The 19,010-nt window shown below is 49.1% G+C and overlaps 5 protein-coding genes across 5 annotated transcripts; 2 read left to right on the top strand and 3 right to left on the bottom strand.

The window, feature by feature from the left end:
- Nucleotides 1–405: 405 nt before the first annotated feature.
- BP5553_10290 (uncharacterized protein) lies at nucleotides 406–1,897 on the top strand (the record flags this gene model as incomplete). Its single annotated transcript, XM_032018913.1, has 3 exons — nucleotides 406–623; nucleotides 826–1,301; nucleotides 1,356–1,897. The coding sequence occupies 3 exons, from the start codon at nucleotides 406–408 to the stop codon at nucleotides 1,895–1,897; spliced, it is 1,236 nt and encodes a 411-aa protein (XP_031864937.1).
- A 925-nt stretch (nucleotides 1,898–2,822) lies between these two features.
- BP5553_10289 (Plasma membrane ATPase) lies at nucleotides 2,823–5,918 on the bottom strand (the record flags this gene model as incomplete). The annotated part of the gene is made up of 3 exons (XM_032018912.1): nucleotides 2,823–5,192; nucleotides 5,244–5,467; nucleotides 5,525–5,918. The coding sequence occupies 3 exons, from the start codon at nucleotides 5,916–5,918 to the stop codon at nucleotides 2,823–2,825; spliced, it is 2,988 nt and encodes a 995-aa protein (XP_031864936.1).
- A 4,928-nt stretch (nucleotides 5,919–10,846) lies between these two features.
- On the bottom strand, nucleotides 10,847–11,949 carry BP5553_10288 (NAD(P)-binding Rossmann-fold containing protein; the record flags this gene model as incomplete). The annotated part of the gene is made up of 5 exons (XM_032018911.1): nucleotides 10,847–10,882; nucleotides 10,988–11,096; nucleotides 11,149–11,204; nucleotides 11,264–11,573; nucleotides 11,642–11,949. The coding sequence occupies 5 exons, from the start codon at nucleotides 11,947–11,949 to the stop codon at nucleotides 10,847–10,849; spliced, it is 819 nt and encodes a 272-aa protein (XP_031864935.1).
- Nucleotides 11,950–13,140: 1,191 nt separating this feature from the next.
- On the bottom strand, nucleotides 13,141–14,349 carry BP5553_10287 (uncharacterized protein; the record flags this gene model as incomplete). The annotated part of the gene is made up of 1 exon (XM_032018910.1): nucleotides 13,141–14,349. The coding sequence occupies one exon, from the start codon at nucleotides 14,347–14,349 to the stop codon at nucleotides 13,141–13,143; it is 1,209 nt and encodes a 402-aa protein (XP_031864934.1).
- Nucleotides 14,350–15,790: 1,441 nt separating this feature from the next.
- Nucleotides 15,791–18,400, top strand: BP5553_10286 (uncharacterized protein; the record flags this gene model as incomplete). The annotated part of the gene is made up of 1 exon (XM_032018909.1): nucleotides 15,791–18,400. One exon carries the CDS (start codon nucleotides 15,791–15,793, stop codon nucleotides 18,398–18,400), a length of 2,610 nt encoding a protein of 869 aa, XP_031864933.1.
- Nucleotides 18,401–19,010: the final 610 nt, after the last annotated feature.

Below are 19,010 nucleotides of genomic sequence, written 5' to 3'. Positions count from 1 at the left end.
TTTAAACATTTGAAGATCAATCAAAAATCAATCCCAAAATTTAAGTAGTTTAGGTGCAGTTTCCATTGCCACTTTGGCAACCTGTTTCACAATAACCAGATGCTAGTCCACTAATTGATATTTTAGTAAACTGTCAAACTCAGATGTGCAAGGGCTTACCAGAATCCGCTTGATGAACAACATTTCCCATTTTGGGGACCTCCAGCGCAGGTGTAGTTCCCATTAGTTGCACCGCACTTTCCAGTAAGGGAAGGTACTGATCTAGTTATACAGCTTCCAGCAGATGGTTGACACCTTGTACCGGATTTACTGAGGGTCTAGACTTTCTATTTGCGGCACGCCCTAGTTATCTATTATATAATTCTGTCGCATGATCGACTATCCTAAGTAGTCATCGTTGGAGCAATGTCGACTGTACATCCCATGAACAAAGTCCTTCGCGCTCGAGGTTCATCAACCGAAGCGGCATCAGCCAAAGACAGAGTCGGGCCAAATCAACATTCCATCACAATCAACATCGACTCGCCATCTATTGACCTTTCGAACTCGACGGTGTCAAGAATGTCTTCCGAGCCTCAGCCCAAAAGGCGCCGGGTTGCCGCCCCTCCCTCTCCAGTATACTAGTTCGCCGTCGATATCCCTACGCCCCTCATCGATGATCCCGCTATCAATCATTGAGTCATCTCCCGTATATGATCTTACACCCTTCTCTTACCTCAGGGGCCCACCCACCTACCCGCCTGCTACTATCCCTTAAACTAGACCTACAGCCCCACCTCTGCCAGAATCGATATCTTGGCTAGTACTAACACTTCATGCTCACAGCTACACAATCTACTTATTGGGTTCCCCAGGAGTCACCGCTGATAGAGCTCAAGTCGAGCCCTACGTAACCGACGACAACGAGCAGCTGTTCCGGACATACCATCCCCCACTAAAATACACCTTGGCAGTCGAAATAACAACCGGAACCGATGGCAAACGTGTCTGGTGCCTCGAGTTTCTTACCAAGCTGCCGTCTCACACTCACGTAGAAGGCCTGGAGATCCACACAATCCCTACAGCCTGGCCCTATAACAGTATGGACGTCCCTCGAGTCGGACGGAATCTAATATATCACACTTTTAATCCGCGCCGCGTTCTCTCGCAAGAAGATATTAGGTGCCTCGTGGACATGTTCCCCAATGCGCTTGGCGCGCAGGTCCTTATTGCCGGCCGCATTCGTATACCACACATGGACATCCTTAGAGCAAGACTGGGCCGAAGGCGTACCATTGGGATTGCCGCAAGATGGCCTCAATGTTTTGAATGCCTCACAGTTTCTGAGTAACTCCCAACATCTAAATCTCTCACAGTCTTTGGAACATTCTCATACCCCACCCCTCATAGTGCCTTCCCCTTACAAGCACCAGCAATCCAAGCCCGGCACGGATTGGCAGGTGCGGGTGTTGTTGTTGCACCTTCCTCGAACTCTAGCTCAACGTGTAATAAAAGTGCCTTCCTCGCTATCCTTCTTCTTCTTCTTCTTCTTCTCTGGTTCACAGAGCGATCACTACTTGAAATCCAATCGTACTACTACAATTCAAAAGATTTCAAAATGGTCCCAACCTCAACTGTCTCCGACGGAGCGACGACAATGTCGTACTCCGATAGAGTCGCCACCGCCTCGCTCGTGCTCGGCATCCTCGCGGTGCTCGTTACTTTGCCCTGCCTTCTTGTCGCCTTTGGCTTCTTCCCGAAGTCTGGTTTGGCTCGCAGAATTCTCCCATCTAACGCAGACGTTGTGAAAGCAATCACCGATCACGAACGCCGATCACAACGCCGATCTTATGGAAATTCACCGACAAGACCGAGCCACCAGCGAACTTCAAAGCCAGCAAATGGCAGAACATCATGAGGAACTCAAACTCGTCCGCAAAACCTCCGCGTTACAGCTTCGCTGGAACAAAGTCCTGTCCGACAACATGATTTTTATCTACCGCCAATTGAAAGTGACGAAGGATTAGTTGGGCATTCCCATCTGATTCTTACAACATCTACTGTTGATGGATGGCGTGGAAAGCCCAGGATGAAGCTAAGACGAGCTTCCAAGGGAAATCCTTCTCTCCTTTGTCCCTTTATATCGATTTGGACCTAGCAGCTGCTATTGTTGTCGTTGCTCTGGGCAAGTTCACGAGGTACCCCAACCCCATCCTTCATTATCGTAGCACAGAGCTAACTGCAAAATGGGATTAGCTTGAGTTCAAAGCTGACCTCCAACCCGCGACCACCTTTCCCACATGTCCAAACCTCCACACTTGTCAAGTGTCTGCCAGAAACAATACCAAGTCCAGGGTGGCTGTATGGGTCAAGCGGGCGATGGAGAGAGAGGGGTAGAGAGACATCACAAGGAGGAAGGAAGGAAGAATAGAACTTTAAATGTCTCACAAGAAGATATCCTAAGCCCAAAAAGATTAATTAAATGAAGTTTTTATTTATTTCTTAATAAATTTGCCAAAGCTTTCTACTCAAAAACAAAAGAAAAATATCCAAAGATAGAAAGATATCGGTCCCGAGACCGGTGTCCTTTTATCTTTTGTCTCTTTTTTTTTCTCCCTCCTTCTTTATCCCGCAGAAGAAAGGGAAGAAAAAAAAAATACTCTATAAAAATAGATATATGATTATATACAAAATAAAAAAGGATTCATTTGATATATCCAGCTTTGGTTGATACGCCGACGCCTTTTTTCTATGCAACAACCACCCAACACATACACAACTAACAATTACCACCACAGGGGGGGTCAGGCCACGATTCTTTTTTTTTATTTATATATCATGATCTAATCATCATCCTCGGCCTCCTCGGACTTGGGGATCAAGTGCCAGCGCTCGCTGCCGGTGCCCTCGTCCTTGGAGTGTTGGAGGGCGACCTTGGACAAGTGGCTCAGGACGTTCTCCATTTGGGTGTCGGAGCGGCTGCGCTTGGCGCGGCCGAGGTTGTTGAGCCATGGCATGCGGTTCATGAGGTAGTATACAATGGCAATGATGATGGTGACACCAATCGAGTAACCCCAGACGACGACAACAGTGACGATATCGGTGTCGCCGTTGACGGAGAAGTTGTGGGCAGTGGGCATGGGGTTGGTGAATGGCTCACCAGCACCGCCTGGGCCTGTGAGCCAGCCGAAGACGCAGAAGAGGGTTGCGAGAACGTCGACGACGAAGATGGCGCCAACGAGTTGCCATGAGGGCCAGGTCTGGCCACCGCGAGTGACGAAAATGAGCCAATTCTCCGTGAGCGAGATTTGCAGGAACAGGATACCTTGGATGTTGCCGTAGTTTTGGATGAAACCACCGTTTGGCAGATACATAGCACCACGGATGACCCAGGTACCAAGTGCGAGGAGGATACCGAGGACAACACTGATAATCCAGACCTTGGGCAATTGCCATTCGACAGGGCGCATCTCAAAGTGTGCGTTATCGTAGGCAATGGCAATTGTGGCCAAATCGGCGAACAGGGCAAGGAAGACAATGAGATCGGCGCGGACAGTCTCGTTGATGATGACCATAGAGGTGACAAGGTAGATTTCCATGTGGATACAGAGAGCAATACGGTATTGAATATATGCCTTCATACGCTGGAAAATCTGGCGAGCGATCTTGATGGCAGAGACGATAGTGTTGAGACCAGGGGCAAGGAAGACGATATCAGCGGCGGCTTGAGCAGCTTCAGTGGAACCTTCGACAGCGATACCGCAGTCGGATTTCTTTAATGAAGGAGCGTCGTTGACACCGTCACCAGTCATGGCAGTAAGATGGCCTCTCTCTTGAAGCATCTCGACGACCTGGTACTTGTGCTCAGGGAAGACTTCAGCGAAACCATCTGCGCTTTCAACCAAGTCGTGCTGGGTAGATCCGCTAAGACCACCATGGATGAGACGTTCAGAGTTGTAAACCTTAGTACCGAGAGCAAGCATCTTGCAAGTCTCCTTAGCGATAGCAATGGCATCACCAGTAAGCATCTTGACGGAGAGACCGAGGACCTGAGCCTCAGCGATAGTGGCAGCGGTATCCTCACGAGGGGGATCGAACATGGGCAACATTCCAAGTAACTGCCAGTCGGCATCGCCTTCCTTGACGGCAACACCGAGAGAGCGGAAACCACGACGAGCGAATTCAGTGGCCTTGGCCTTGTACATATCGGCGATTTCTGGGGAGCAGCTGCTGAGGTTCAAGATAGCCTTGGGGGCACCCTTGGCGCAAGTATAGGTAACACCGTCCTTGACGACGATAGCAGTGATACGCTTGGAGACAGGGTCGAAAGGAGTGAACTTCTCAGTCTTCCATCCTTGGTTAAGGATCTCCTTGGCCTTCGGGTATCTCTTGAGAGTGAGAATTGTGACCTTGTCAATAGGATCCAGGGACTTGACATTGTGAGAAGATGCGAGAGCGGCGACAGCCATCATCCAGTTGACATCGACGCCTTCAGCGACGAATGGTTCACGAATGCTCAATTGATTGGCGGTGAGCGTACCAGTCTTATCGGAGCAGAGCACGTCAACACCAGCGAGAGACTCAATGGCAGTAAGTTTTTGGACAATAGCCTTCTCCTCTGCGAGATAAGCGGCACCGACGGCAAGAGTGGTAGTAGTGACGACAGGGAGACCGACGGGGACACCGACAATCAAGAGGATCAAAGCGTAATGGAGAAGATTGACAGAGCTCCATTCCGGTGTGGCGATTTTAATATGATGGAAGAAGCCGCCGATCCACGCGATCATAATCGAGATGACGACCAAAACCAACAAGCTCGTACCGATGGAGTTCATGATTGCCTTGAAATGACCTTGGTCCTTGGCGCCAGTGACCAACGAAGCGGTGCGACCGACGAAGGACATCTTCGCGGAGTGAGTAACAACAGCGTAGGCCTTTCCACGCTTGCAACCGGTAGTATAGTAGACAACGTCAGCGACATATTTGTCGACAGCAAGAGATTCTCCAGTCATGGCGGACTGATCGATGGCGAGGAGGGCATATCCGGATCCATGCTTCTCGCCGCCAATTTCGTCCTCGTCGACCTCCTCCTCGACAGTCTCACCGCGGCGGGCCTCGAGTTCCATGAGATACTCATGGTAGCCGTTGGGGTTGTCGTAAGCGCTGATAATTCGGGAGTCTGCGGGAACGACCTGTCCATCTTCGATAACGATCTGGATATTTATTAGCGCGGAGTAGATTTTGCGATTGACCAATCAACTTACAATATCTCCGGGGACGAGGTCACGGGCTTTTATTTCGATTTCTTGACCATCACGGACGACGGTGGCCTTGAGGGCAATATCACCCTTAAGACTGGCGACGACATCCGCAGCTTGCTTTTCTTGGTACCAACCGACGACGGCGTTCAACATCAAGATACCGATGATGACACCAAAATCAATCCAATCACGGAGACCAGCCGCGAGAAGAACCGCAAGTTCCATGACTATTGGAGGGGTCAATTGAGCTCAGATGATAGCAGGCTATTCGGTTATAAACTTACCATAGAGAATGGGGCCTTGGAAATACGAGAGGAACTTGAGGAACATGTTCTCCTTCTCGGTGGTAAGCTCGTTCCATCCCGTCTTCCGGCGCCGGGCGTCGACCTCAGTCGACTTCAAGCCCTGCCTCCAGTCTGTCTCTAACCACTCCTCCGGCGTCTCGAATCCAGCTCCAGCGGAGCCGTCCTTGGGCTTCCGCTGCCACCAATGGCGCTTCTTGGGGGTATCCTCATCGTCGACGAGGACGGAGTTTCGGCGGCCATCGTGGTAGGTCGAGATATAGCGGACGAGGTTTCCATACTCGCCCAGGTCGGAATTGTTATTCGCGGCGGCGACTGGGGGGCGAGTCTCCTTCTCGACGTTCCCGTTCTCAACATCCCCGTTGTGGAACGACATGGTGATAAGCGGCCGATTTGGCTTCAGAACACAATTGGAGGGGAGATGGGTCGACTTCTACACTGCACACTTGCACGCACAAACAGCACCCGTGGCCTGAACACACGCCGGTGAGAGGAAGGGAAAAGAGATATATGAAGGATAGCTAAAAAAGGTAGAGAGACAAACCCAAGCCAAGAGTGGGAACTGGGCTTCTTTTCTACTTTTCGACATTGTGGCAATCGGCGCCGCGTTTCCGCTCGTTGCTATTGTGAACGAGTCGGGGAAGGAGTGGGGTGGGGGCCTCTCAAGGAGATTGAGTAGCTCCATCTGCCATTTTCCGGGATGGACGGCAAGCTGGGGGAGGTTAGTGGTTCGTGGTTAGTGGGTAGTATAGTGGCCGCCGCCGGCGATGGGAATAAAATAATAATACACTGGCAGAAGAAGCGATTGAGGGATTTTCACGGCGGCTCGAAGCGGTGTGCGTAGCAGGCCGGCGGGTGCTAGCTAGTTAGCTGCTCTTCTCCGTACCGTACTGTGTTTTGTCTTTGGTCTTAGCCCAGCGCTGCGGGCGGGAGAAAGGGATTCTGGGTTATGTTTGTAACAGGGAGGCTTTATTTTGGGTTTGATAGGAGCAAAAGGGCGTGTTGACCCTCGCTCTCGCTCTTCCCTCGCCCTGGGCCTGGGGTCAGACTCCGTCAGAGCGCCGTAACGGCGGCCTTGGGTGTGACAAGGGGCGGATAAGCAGGCGCCCCCTCCAGTACTAAGAATACACCCCTCGCTGGACCTCTTGAATCTCAGATAAGAAGATCTTGGTGGGTTCTCGGCCACTAATTGGCCCATCAACCGCGAAAGCCGCCCACGCCACCACCGCCACCCCACCACGGGGAACGCTACGTCCGTACCAGTACTGTTTCACGACTAAGGCTCTTTTGAAGAAAATCTTCTTTTCCTCTTTTCTCACAACAGAGCGCGAGAGAGGGCCAGAGAAGAGCGAGAGAACAAGGCGTGGCGGTAGCAACGGACACCTCCGAGGACCCTATTCATGACTTGTTTTGTCTTGCGCACACGACATAAGCCGGGCGAAGAGCGACAAATAGCCACCGACGTAGGCAAATACTCGGGACACCTGCTGCCAGCCAGGCACGCGAGCAAGCACTTACTTACTTCGAACGGCAATGGATAGCCGGCATACCATTATTACTCTGTGCTATTCAAATTGCAGATAGCTGCAAGTGCACAGTGCACAGTGCACGCCCAGCTAACGTAGCGAGAGCGTCTGCATCATTATCACTACGTATTATTGCGCGATTTCTTTTCGGGGGTTATCCATTGGAAAGTGATAAATTGCCTCCGGTGATCCGTTTCTTGCCCTTCTTGCCCCCCCTTCTCCGCCCTCGTACGGGCTATACCCGGGACAGCGTTTGGGTTGTTGGGCTTATCTGACGGTGTGACCTCATATTATGCATATGGAGGGCCAAGAAAGTCTTGTGCCTGGATGGAAGGCTTCTAGCTGCCTGATCGAAGGTACCAAGAACACCACCCAAGGTATTTCGGTATCTTGGCCTACGACCAACTGACAGCTTTTGCGATCCCTCTTATTAATGAATTGTTCCCCTCTTATTCGCCAAGTCAGCTTGGCCTTTGGAAGGGGGGGGAAGAGAGGAGGCCTTTCGCTATCGATTAGGTAGTAGGCAGGCAGTAGGTACTGTAGCTAGCCAGTCTACCCTTCAGGATCTCCATGACGCGGCCACACCAAGCACGCCTTTTTACGTATCGTATCGGATTGCGTCGTATCGCTGTATCGTGGTCTTATCCGCCGTATAGTAATTGGGACTTGTCAGCGAGAGCACAGCACATACAGCACGTACCTTACTGTCCGGGTGCCTCGCAACACCCAGCGACCAAACACAACACAAACACAAACACAAAACATAAACAAAACCAGAATCCCTCCTCCGCCATAGCCGCGGCTCGCCTCGTTCAGGGTTCGACCGTGTGGTGCATCCTGCGGCTTGTCCGGCGTTGCGGTTGCGACGGAATCGGGGGCTTACGCCCTGGAAGCAATGGTGTCTTGCAGATGCAGATGCCGATTGAAACGAGCGCATTTTGCTATTCGCCGTTTTTGTGCACGCCCTGGCAAGCGATCGAGTTGCATCGGGAAAAAAAAATAGAAACGAGAAGCTAAAAGGATCTAGTTGATACATTCAAATCCTGTGCGCTTGACTGGCTTGTTCTCGTTACAGGCAGCTCCCTCCCACATCTCGTCATCTCGCCCACTAGGTAGCATTGCGAAGGCCCCCCGAGCGGATCCCGAGCGGGCCTGCTGTCGCTGGCTGAACCCTGCTGGAGGACCCCGCCTGTTTTCTAGTAACTCCTAGTAACTCTACGTAGTTGCTAGTCACTACTCGTAACAAACTCCCTCCCTCACAAAGTATTTCCGAGCCGAGCCCGAACGACAGATCAAAAAAGAGAAAGCCCCCCCCAAGGATCCCAAGAACCCTTGGGACCCTTGGGGCAGGAATCACTGAATTCTGGTTCATTCCATTCCTCGAGTGGAAAGTGCGATCTTCGCAACGTGGCACTCTCGAGTCAGATATTGGGGCTGCGGCCCTGAGAGGCGAGCGCAACTCGTAGCCCAGCTGGCTGCTGGCTGCTGGCTGCCAGACGGCGTCTTGGGGGGTCGTGACACTGCGGTAGATCTCCGCTTCCCTCCCTCCCCCTCCTCCCTTTTCAATCTCTGATGCCTAGAAAGACAGCAATGCACTAGAGCAATCCCACTATTCGAATTCGAATTAAAATCTCTTCGCCCGAAGAAGTGGCCGCGGAAATATCCAGGCTCGGACAAATCTATTGCCGTCGTACTGTGCTGTACTGCACTGTACACTGTACATGTACATTACATGTACCTACGTACTGTACAGTAACCCCCCCAAGCTAATATCCTCCCTGCATGCCGCCTGCTCTCGTGAGACAGCGGAGGGGTCCCGACGATTCAGCTACCTAGCAGGTACCTAGGTAAGTTTTTGTTTACATTCTGGATCTCCGGACTATGAGGCACTTAACTGCACTTTTCCATAGCAACCGGGAACCGCTGCCGAAACTTCCTCAGCTTCAACTTCAGCTTCAGCTCTCCCTCTACCTCCGTGTAAATAACGATATTCCTCGCTCCCTATTCTATTCTCTCGTCCAGAGCTCACACTCGCGATAACAGTTGTGAAATACATTCTCACCCTTTCTCCACAATTTTGGCGCTCGCTCTTCTCGGTTTGTATCCGGAGTCGACGTTTTGGGATCTTCCGTGGCGGTGGGGTGGGGTGTGGGGGCCAGTTAGCCTTTGCGCTTGAACCTCTCGGTCTATCAAAAACACGCAGCCTTGATTTCTCGGTCTACTACAACTGAGATTAATTCTGGATCAGACAGAACGAACGGGGAAATTAATAAATTAGTAGAACAGATCTCTCCCAACGCGAAACGCGACGCGGGCTATCACTTTGCTAGCCCATCCCCTTCAGCGACAGAGATGGGGATATTTTGAATCGGGAAGGTCTACCGCGAGATCTGCCATTTTCGAACGCGCAGATAGATTTTGAAGGGTCAATGTTGGCAGGAAATTGGGATAAATGAGTTCGATCATCGTATACGGAGACAGAGAATTGAAGGATTGGATGTCTTGTGATGAAGCCCAACAAACAACAGCCCGTCACGCTGAGAATATGAGCAAGCAAACGGCAGACTCGGAAACTTCAACAACCCAGTACTCGTAGAAAGTCCAGCGGCCTAGAAAAAAATGCGATTGATGATCAGAAGCACTAAGTAATAAAGCCAGGCATGTTATAGATTAGCATGAGACTACGACATACAATGCGAAGTACAAATGATGGAACTGTCGAGGGTGAACTTCGGATTCCGGAGCAAATAATCCCACCTCTTGTGGCGCACAGGAAAGCCTCGGAAGTTGACCTCGGACTGTGCACGTGACTTATCCCCAAAATCTCTCAGGGAAACAGACGTATGGGGAAAAGGCTTCAAAGAGTAACCTACATGTAGTAGCATAATGGATGTAACCAGACAAGATATTCATTCATATTCGTAGTACAAATCTGTATGCATAAAACAAAGGAATAAACTAATTACGTTTCTCTCGCCCAGTTGTGTGGCTCTTCTTATCTGTCACATCCCGTCCAGCCACACCAAAAACCGCATCGCGTCACTCTTTAGCGCTCTAAGTTCCAAACCGCCAAAACCAGAACATCCAAACAAAAAAAAAAACTACCCAAAATAAATTCAAAAGGGAAGAAAAAAAGTAATCAACAACTCATAGGTCGTACCCGGGCTCGAACCGGGGATTCGGGAATATCTTGATATAATCAAAATCCCACTAATTGAAATCAGTGGCCAAATACATTATTTGATGGTATGGAGTAGAAGCTAACCGTGCTAACCGCTACACTATACAACCGGTGTACTGCTCATTGCTGAGCTGTTTTTGCTACTTCTCCCTTATTTAACACTATATGCCTATCAGGTGTTTGTGGGCACAGCTTTCGGTACCGGACCAATCAGGGGTGGGGACCGGGGGAGCTTCGGTGAGTGAGTACCTAATAGTGGGGGTGCAGCACACCCCTCACTCATAGAATTGGTAAGAAGTAGTAAAGAATTTGTACATTTCCAGTTTTATATCGAGAGTGGAAATTGGATACTGAATACTAACATTTGATCTGGCCATATCCTTTTATTCTAAACAAAGCGGTTCTAACTTCTTTATCTGGCGTTCATATAGCACCCAGCGTGAGCCACACTGACGAGCATATAAAGATCTAATGCTTCGGTCACAAGTAAAAGAGCCTGAACGGCAGTGGACTTTCTCAAAATCATATCACGTAGCAAGTTATCTTCAATCAAACGTAAGATGCATTCTATTATCTATAATCCAGCAAAGCCTTGTCTTATGGCTTCTTATACATTGCCCCTCCAGCACCGGCCTAAAATAAAACATCTCAGCACGTCTATGATTTTTTATGCATGACAGTAGCAGCAGCCTGTTCTCATCAGCGCTGGGACGAAAAGAAAAGAGAATATTCGCTTACCTGGTGGTTTGGGAAGATAAGGGTATCTGCAACAATTACGTTCTCCCTCCGACCCGCTGTAAAGACGATAACTTCGGCAATATCATCCGGGGTTAACGGTTCGCAGCCCCTATGTAAAATTAGTAATGACCTAGAGACATGGATAAAAGGCTGGAACCTACGCATAGATAGCATCCGCCTTAGACTTATCGCCGTAAAATCTCACGACCGAGAATTCCTAGACTAAAATCAGCATAATAACCCCACAAAACCATCGAAATCCCCATCTCAACTCACAGTCTCAACCTGTCCAGGATCAATCTCAATAACCCTAATTCTCGTAGCAATCAACTCTCTTCTCAGCGCATCAGTAAAACTCCGAATCGCCGCTTTGGTAGCACAATAAATGCTTCCGCCCGGATATGGTTCCCTGCCTGCAATACTGCCAATATTGATAATATCCCCCGCACCACTCTCCCCCTTCTTCTTGAAAATCGGGAGGATGGCTTGCGTCATGTTGATCAGGCCCGTAACGTTCGTCGCAAACATAACATTTATATCTTCCTCGAGGATTTCAGGGGCTTTTGCAACACCCTTTACCAATCCACTATGCGTATCCAGACAGTATTAGTATATCTTCACGTAACCGAACAACAAAACGGGGGGACAGCTTACGCATTGTTCACAAGCACATCAATATCCCTCCACTCCTCTGGCAGATTCCCAACAAACGACCGCACCTCCTCAGGATTACTGACATCCAGCTTAACTGGCAAGACCTTAACCCCAGCCCCGACCTCTTTCTTAATATCCTCCGCAACCTCCTTCAAAGTATCAATCCGGCGCGCCGTGAGAATCAGCCGCAGGTTATTAGGCGACGTGCGGGCAAATTCCTGCGCTGTGCTGCGCCCAATTCCCGAAGATGCACCTGTAATGAGGATAGTCTTGCCTTCGAGGCGTTTCGACATGGCGGAGGAAGCCATAGTGCGGAGGAGGAGCTTGGTAGTCGGGTTTGGAATGAGGGATTTGGGTGAGGACTTAAGGGCACGGAATGTACGAAGGACGTGGGCGGTGGTGGGCAGGAATGGCATATGTCGTGATTGAAAGTCGAATCAAGTGAGATTGAAAGTGGGATGGAGCTGCCAGCAGATGTTATTTTGTTTGTTGCGATCAACACCGCAGTGTTGTAGAGCTGCCGATAAGCCGCGCGATTACAGATCCATGTGGGGCATTTCCCCCCTTTCCCCTGGGAGACCGAGGTCGGTTAGCCTTCAACGACGACGACGACGACGACAACTCAAAGTTTCTACATCATATAGCAACATCTAGCACGAACACCTAGGGTATTTTTTTGTATTTCATTTTCATGAAATGGTATCTAGAGGAGACTAAATCAGAAAGCATAATTACAGTAGAAGGCGAATTGGGTATCGCTAGTTTTTTAGTTAATTAGAGTCCATTTCCAGATAGTTGTAGCTGTGCACCCCTACGCGGTTGTACTTCAAAGGCACCTACCGCTGCTAATTGTCAGACCTAATTTATTATCGCAGAGCAAGCCTAATTCTTACCTTGTGCGGTCCCCAACTCTCAAAGATTTGTTATTTTTGACCTACATTTTATACACTGGTTTGCATAATCAGCTTCCGGTTTTTTCTGTATACGCGCTTTCTGCGCAAGGACTTTGCGCCAGGCATTAGTATATACAGTACTCTATCCAGCCCACTCCGAGCAAAGTACCCTTGTATTCGCTTGCCTATTCACCTCTAGATATATCCCTCACGAATCGCCGTCCCTCACCAACCCTCATCCCTCTCAAATCCTTATCCTAGAGCGAGAACGAGCCGGAATCTCCGATAGAGCTTTTACGAGGATAGATTCTGGTTAAGAACGAGCGGAGAAAATGTCGGTAAGTTTCTCCCCTGTCTCTAACTAATATATTAATAGGTAATTTGGGTATTACTTGTCTACTAGTAGGTAAGCGTAGGACTATTTACATACCACCGCTTTTCACTCCTCGAGTACGAATCCTCGCTATAGGAATTTAAGGCTCAAGTGAGTTGAACGATCAATACCTATTAAATTAAACTATATTAAATCAATCTCAACACTTTTCATAAGAGAGTTTATCTCTACAAATATAGGAAGAGTTTGGAAACCAGCTGCTACGAAAAGTGCTAAGATTCCTCCTCCTCGAAAGCTTCGAGGATAAGGCGAAGCTCCTCTTCTTCATCAGCAACCTCACCAGCCCTGGGATGGAAAAAAGCGTGCAACAGCTTGAAACCGTTCGACCGTGGGTCCTCCTTAGTCGTCAGCCGCAGCATGACTGCCAACGGTTTCGCAATCCAGAAGGAAGACATGGAAAGACCGTCAGGATTGTGTTTCAAGAAGCGCAGAACATCACAGTAAATCTCCTCTTTACTTTTTTCATAATCTGCCTCCGTTATGCCCAATGATTTCGCTCCAAGCTCGTCTACTAGACCCAACAACCCGAAAACTCTGTCACGGGGATCAGTACATTCAGCTTTGTCTATTCCCCCTGTCACAATAAAGCTGTCGAGCGTCTTCTTCTTCGCCTCCAGCGTATTCCAGCGGCTTCTAAACGTGATGACGTTGCGGGCTGGAGAGTCAGGGAGAAGAAAGTTTGTCCGGGAAGAATTTATGTGATCTTCATCTTCATCTTCCATATTTGAAGCTAGTCTTACGAGATTTTCCCAGTCCTGATATCCGCTACCGCAAAGTACGTAGATGGATTTTGCGAGCACGAGTTCTTGGATAATCCAAAGACGGTTCCAGTAGGGACGGTGGCAGAGGGCAGATATTGCATCTCGGATGTTTTGGTGAAATCGGACTTTGTTAGATAAATGTTTCATAGCTAACGCGCTATCCTCGGTCTCAGGGCCAAGCCATACTGCAACAGTGCTAGCTTGGGAGTAGATGCGGCTCATGAGATTGACTTGGTGATTGCGTTCCAGCACGTTGGCTTGGTCTATACAGATGGCATCGACCCAAAAGTATGAGCTTGTAAAGGGCTTGCTAAGAGGACCGAGGTGACCCGTGGATATTACCTCTTCCAAAGAACGACGAAGGGCACGAAGCGCTTGATAAAGATTCTCTCGAACGGTGAACGGGGAGCCATCAAGTTCAATGTTAGCGGTGGGCTCGGATGGGCCCCAGGCATACGACAGCGCTTGATATGGCGGGCAATCCGCAAGGTTGAAGTTGTGGAACTTGCATGAAATGGCTCTGTCGTCTTCAAGCAGTATTTGGATCAGCCTGATCGATGGTGTTGAACGGTCAAGGAGTTTGAAGATGTTGGGATCGGCCGCTGGCGACATTTTGGTGGCAAGCGCATCAGATCCACTGGAGCATGTGAGGTCCGACATTGAGACGAGGAGAACTCGGTGGTGAGCTTGGTGGAGAGGAACCACAGATTGAAAGCCAAGGCTGGAGGGATCAAGGCGAGTGTGCACAGCCTTGTTGTTTGTAAACTTACACAGCCTCATTTTTCTTGGTACATGAGCCTCGTGCATTTTCTGGCGAGTTGCCCACCAATAATAGCCTTATACAAATTCATAGAAGCTATTTTCTTTCTTTCTTTGTGTAAAAGAGGAATCTAAGATCTTACTATGAGTGCGACTTGCTCGCTGGACATTGCTGGCCGGCGGTATTGAGGTTCAAAATCCCCTGGCTCAGTGAAGAGCTTGGTAAATACACATTTGGCTTGGTGGAGAAGTCCATGCGCAAAAAGCGCGTGTGTAGAAAAATCCGGAAGCTGATTGTGCAAATCATTGTACGGCAATTCTATTGACAAGAGGTAGTACATTTATGTGGAGTTAGGATACTGTATGATCGCCAATTCTGCCTTTGTTAAGTGGCCTACCCCGCAGTCCATAAAAAAAGGGAACTAAAAAAGTTCGCGACACCCAATTCGCCTTCTACTGTAGTATATAATATTAATTTATTCTAAAAGAGCTCCTTCCAAACTCAATTTAGTTCCTTGATATCTTATCTTTTCTCTCTTATATGCAAATATGGCATTAGAACACATACATAAAATCCAAGCTTTTATTATGACACTATTTGACACGTCAATAGTGTTCATCTTATATTGTCAAAATAAAGATAGCTTATTCGTATTATTTATTACTAGAATTTATTTTTTTGGTTCTTTTATTTAAATATCTCAACAGAGTATATTAATGCAATTCTCATATCGATACTAAAAAGGACTAAACGGTATTTGATATCGACACAATCTCCTTTGAACTCCCAAGCCGTATTCAAATATAAATTTTGTTGGGGTGTAAAATTAGTTAGCGCTCTAAAACAAAAATGATAGAATAATTAACTTAGGCACCTTTGTCTCGAGTAGCAATAATAATTCCATAGGGAGCTAAATGGCTATTGGCGGCTCTAGGGGTTCTCTTAATGGGCAGTGGTGTGGGTGAAGAGATATTTGCATTTTTCTTATACAGTGTATAGAGTCGCGATTTGTTAACCCCCCAGGAAACACTACCCAGACCCGAGCTTTTAGAGAACAATCTAGCTCTTCTAACAGCTGTTGCAATAATAGATATGCCTGAAGAAATCAAGTTCAAGTTGTTGTTTATTCCCCTAACAGTGAATACTGTTCACAATAGAGAGAAAACAACCAGTGCTTAACCTACATAAATATAATTGTGAGAGACCTTAAAAATCTCTCTTTTCCATTCCAACCCGCACCACCACCACGATCCTCTGATCTTCACCAATTCCCTGAGCACAGAAACCATTCTTGATAACAACTCAAGATTTCCCAACCTCTTCAGCCGCTTGTCAAATGTCATGGCCGGCGACAAAGATACCGAGATGAAGGATACCTTTGAGGGGAGCGAAGATGAAACTGGTAATATGCCTCCTTCCCCTTTCAAAAGCTGGACGGAATATGAAGCATATCACGGTGGAATGATGAGTCAACCACAGAGGGGAGGAAATCGCTTTGCTCTCGGCCCATCATCAACCCCCGACGCCTTCCTGCCAGTGAGCGGAACTCAACACACTGAACCGACGACTCGATCTCGGAGAAGGAGTGAAACCCCGGGCCTTTTGCAAAGCTCGACTGAACAAGAAGCAGCTGACGATGGACAAATGAGTCGGCCCCAGGTGGAGGGTGACCCCGTTCCTCGTCGCTCAACAACATACCCCGAAGTCGGCTTCTTCAAATATCCAAACACTGGACCGAGACTTCGATCTCAGGGGAGGGGGGGAAAACTCCCCAGTCCCATTGCCCAAGGTCCCCCTAAAGGACCGCGCCCAGCGCGCCTCAATCTTCCCCGGGAAGCAAACTTGGGTCCTAATGACGACCCCCGCAGCGCGATAATGGACCATCCACGACTGGACTGGGAGACTAGAGAACAGTGGGCAAACAGGGTGAGGTATGCTCAACAAAACGTCGGGTACATGTCCAAACCATGCATTCCAACTGTTAAGGAAGCCACAGTTCTAGCAAAGGACCTGCATCACGGGGAAGCCAGAGTAGATGACAGGATGCGGGTCAAGAACCGCATGGAGACTCAGCATGCGCACAAGATGGATAAGAAGCACAGGGAGTATAACAGGACGTATACCCAACGCTGGTATGCAGACAAGAAACTCCGCCAAGAGCGCAACGCAGAAATCGACCGGCAACTCTTGGAAGAGGTGAGGGCATGGCAGGAACGTACTGGACAACCCAGAGAGCCAACACCCGATCCCGCGGAAGATAGCGGCGATTCTTACTATACCCACGAGTATGAGTTTTCCGGCTGGCCAGGACCTATATTACCGCTTGCATGCCTCTATTGCCAGCGGAACAAAAGACACTGTACTATTCCGGACGACGGAGGCTTTCCTTGCTTGCAATGCGTCAATTATAAACAGGATTGCAAAACCACCCCCGTCGGCCCAAGAATGCGCGGCACAACGCCGAATAGCGTTTATACAAAGGCTGACCCCCTGAACACTGTCTTAAGGAGCACTATGACTACGAGAGCTGTCTCAAAGAGTGCAGCCCCAGAGGGCGCTTCCAAAGTAAGTGACCCAGAGCGTGCAACCCCAAAGAGTGCAACCCCAGAGGCAGTGTCAGAGAGTGCTCCCCCCAAGCGACCTGCCTTTAAGCATCCTGCCACGAAGCGTGCTCCCACGAAGCGTGCTCCCACAAAACGTGCACCCGCAAAGCGACCACTCCCAAAGCGTGCTTCCACAAAGCGTGCTCCCACAAAGCGTGCTCTGTCAAAGCTCTCTACTGTACAGAATGCAGGGAGTGCCAGTCCAGAGAGCGCTGACCCAGAGACTACTAAACCCCAAACCGCAGACCCAGAAGAAACAGATTGGGCGAGTTGGTTGGATCAAGGGCAGCAAACTAACTCTCCCCAGGGAAGCCCACAAATGGGGGGTACCGACCCTACGCTCATGGCCCGGGAGCCAAAAGGAAAAGGGCCTGAAGTTGCGGTTGCAGAAGGTGACGATCGTTGCCGCAACTGCATAGAGAAGAACCGGATGTGCAATCCCCCTAATAAACCTTGCTGGGACTGCATCCTATTTGAGGAAAGCCACCTCTGTGATGGCAGCAATCCAGAAAATGACAACATGGCAGACGAACAAGATATCGCATTATTCCAAAACTTGCAAGAATATCTGGCTGACCCATCTCCCCAAGAGGATCTATACTCCGAAGAAGGTGGCTACTTCGACAATGCATACGGTGATACGATGACAGCACGAGAACAACTCGAGCGACTCGAGGAAATCATGCGCGAGAACAGCCTCTATCCACCGCTCCCAGTGCCTGACCCACTTCGGATTTTCAGCACTACTTGGGCAGAGGCTCAGCTTCAGCATGCTGGCGAGTCTGCGATGGCCGGGCAAGAACCCGGAGATCAGGTACCAGAACATTTCCAACAACAGGAGATCCCAGCCGCCAGAACTGAAAGCGCACTGGGAAACCAAGCTTCAGGGAACCAAGTCCTCCAGGCAGCACTTCCTGGCGATCAGTGCCCGGATACAATGGATGGTGTAGAGAATGAGTATGACGAGAGCAACATCGATCCAATGCTCCTACACGCTGACCCGCTTCAGTTCTTCGCTACCTTAACAGATGAACAACTTCTAAATGCTAGCCGGTATGATACCCTCGGGCGAGAAATCGGACGTCTTGAAGCAGGACAGATCCCAGGAGGAGAGAGCTCAGCAGCAGCAGCAGCGGGACACGTATCGCCATATACCCAATCCCCCCAAGCACAATCCCCTTACCAGCTCCTCCCGGGCGCACGAGACGTTTCCGCAGACCATGAACAAATTCAAGGTAGGATGGCTCATGCGGGAAGCGCCGAGGAAGCACAGGAACTGGCAGAACTTTTGAGCCGCATCGAACGCGGGCCAGACGGTTCATGCCTCGACGACCCGGACTCTTCATAAGCACACACCACGGCCAAGTAAGGGCCGGGAAGTGACCTTTCTTTTCTGTCTGCAATTTACTTTTTCCTTCAATTCCACAGTATCCTTAGGATAGGAATCAAGACGAATAGTGAGTATCATTGCGAGTTTCCTTTGTCGGTCTAGTCATTCTTTAAGCCATAGCAAAGCAAAAAAAAATAGTATTGTTAATCAATGAAAATATAGCCTTTCCTTTCCATCGGTGACAAAGTGTAGTATGAAAAGTAAAGAACCCGATAGACGCAATAAAAAATGGCCAAACTATTTGCCCATCTCAGTACTAGCGACGTTCCCTCCCCCTTCAAACATTATAAATTGGCAAAACCGTGACGAAGGTTAATCACCATCCTATAATCAGCCAACGCCCCCCTCAAGTCCATCCTCATCCACCTAAGTAAATGTAACAAAGGCCAGAGAGAAGCAACCCCCATTCTTTCAACCCCCTTCGCCCCCCCAAAAAAGTCCACAAAGAAAAACCAAACGCAAAACAAACAAGTGCATATGAAGGAAAACAAAGCTATTTATCGAGAAGGTTCACCACTAGTTTTGCCACTTGGCTTGCAAAATTGGAATACCTGGTGACACGACACTG

The sequence above is a fragment of the Venustampulla echinocandica genome (assembly GCF_003357145.1).
Source record: "Venustampulla echinocandica strain BP 5553 chromosome Unknown scaffold_14, whole genome shotgun sequence".
NCBI classification, from domain to species: domain Eukaryota; kingdom Fungi; phylum Ascomycota; class Leotiomycetes; order Helotiales; family Pleuroascaceae; genus Venustampulla; species Venustampulla echinocandica.
This window is presented reverse-complemented; position numbering and strand designations above follow the sequence as displayed.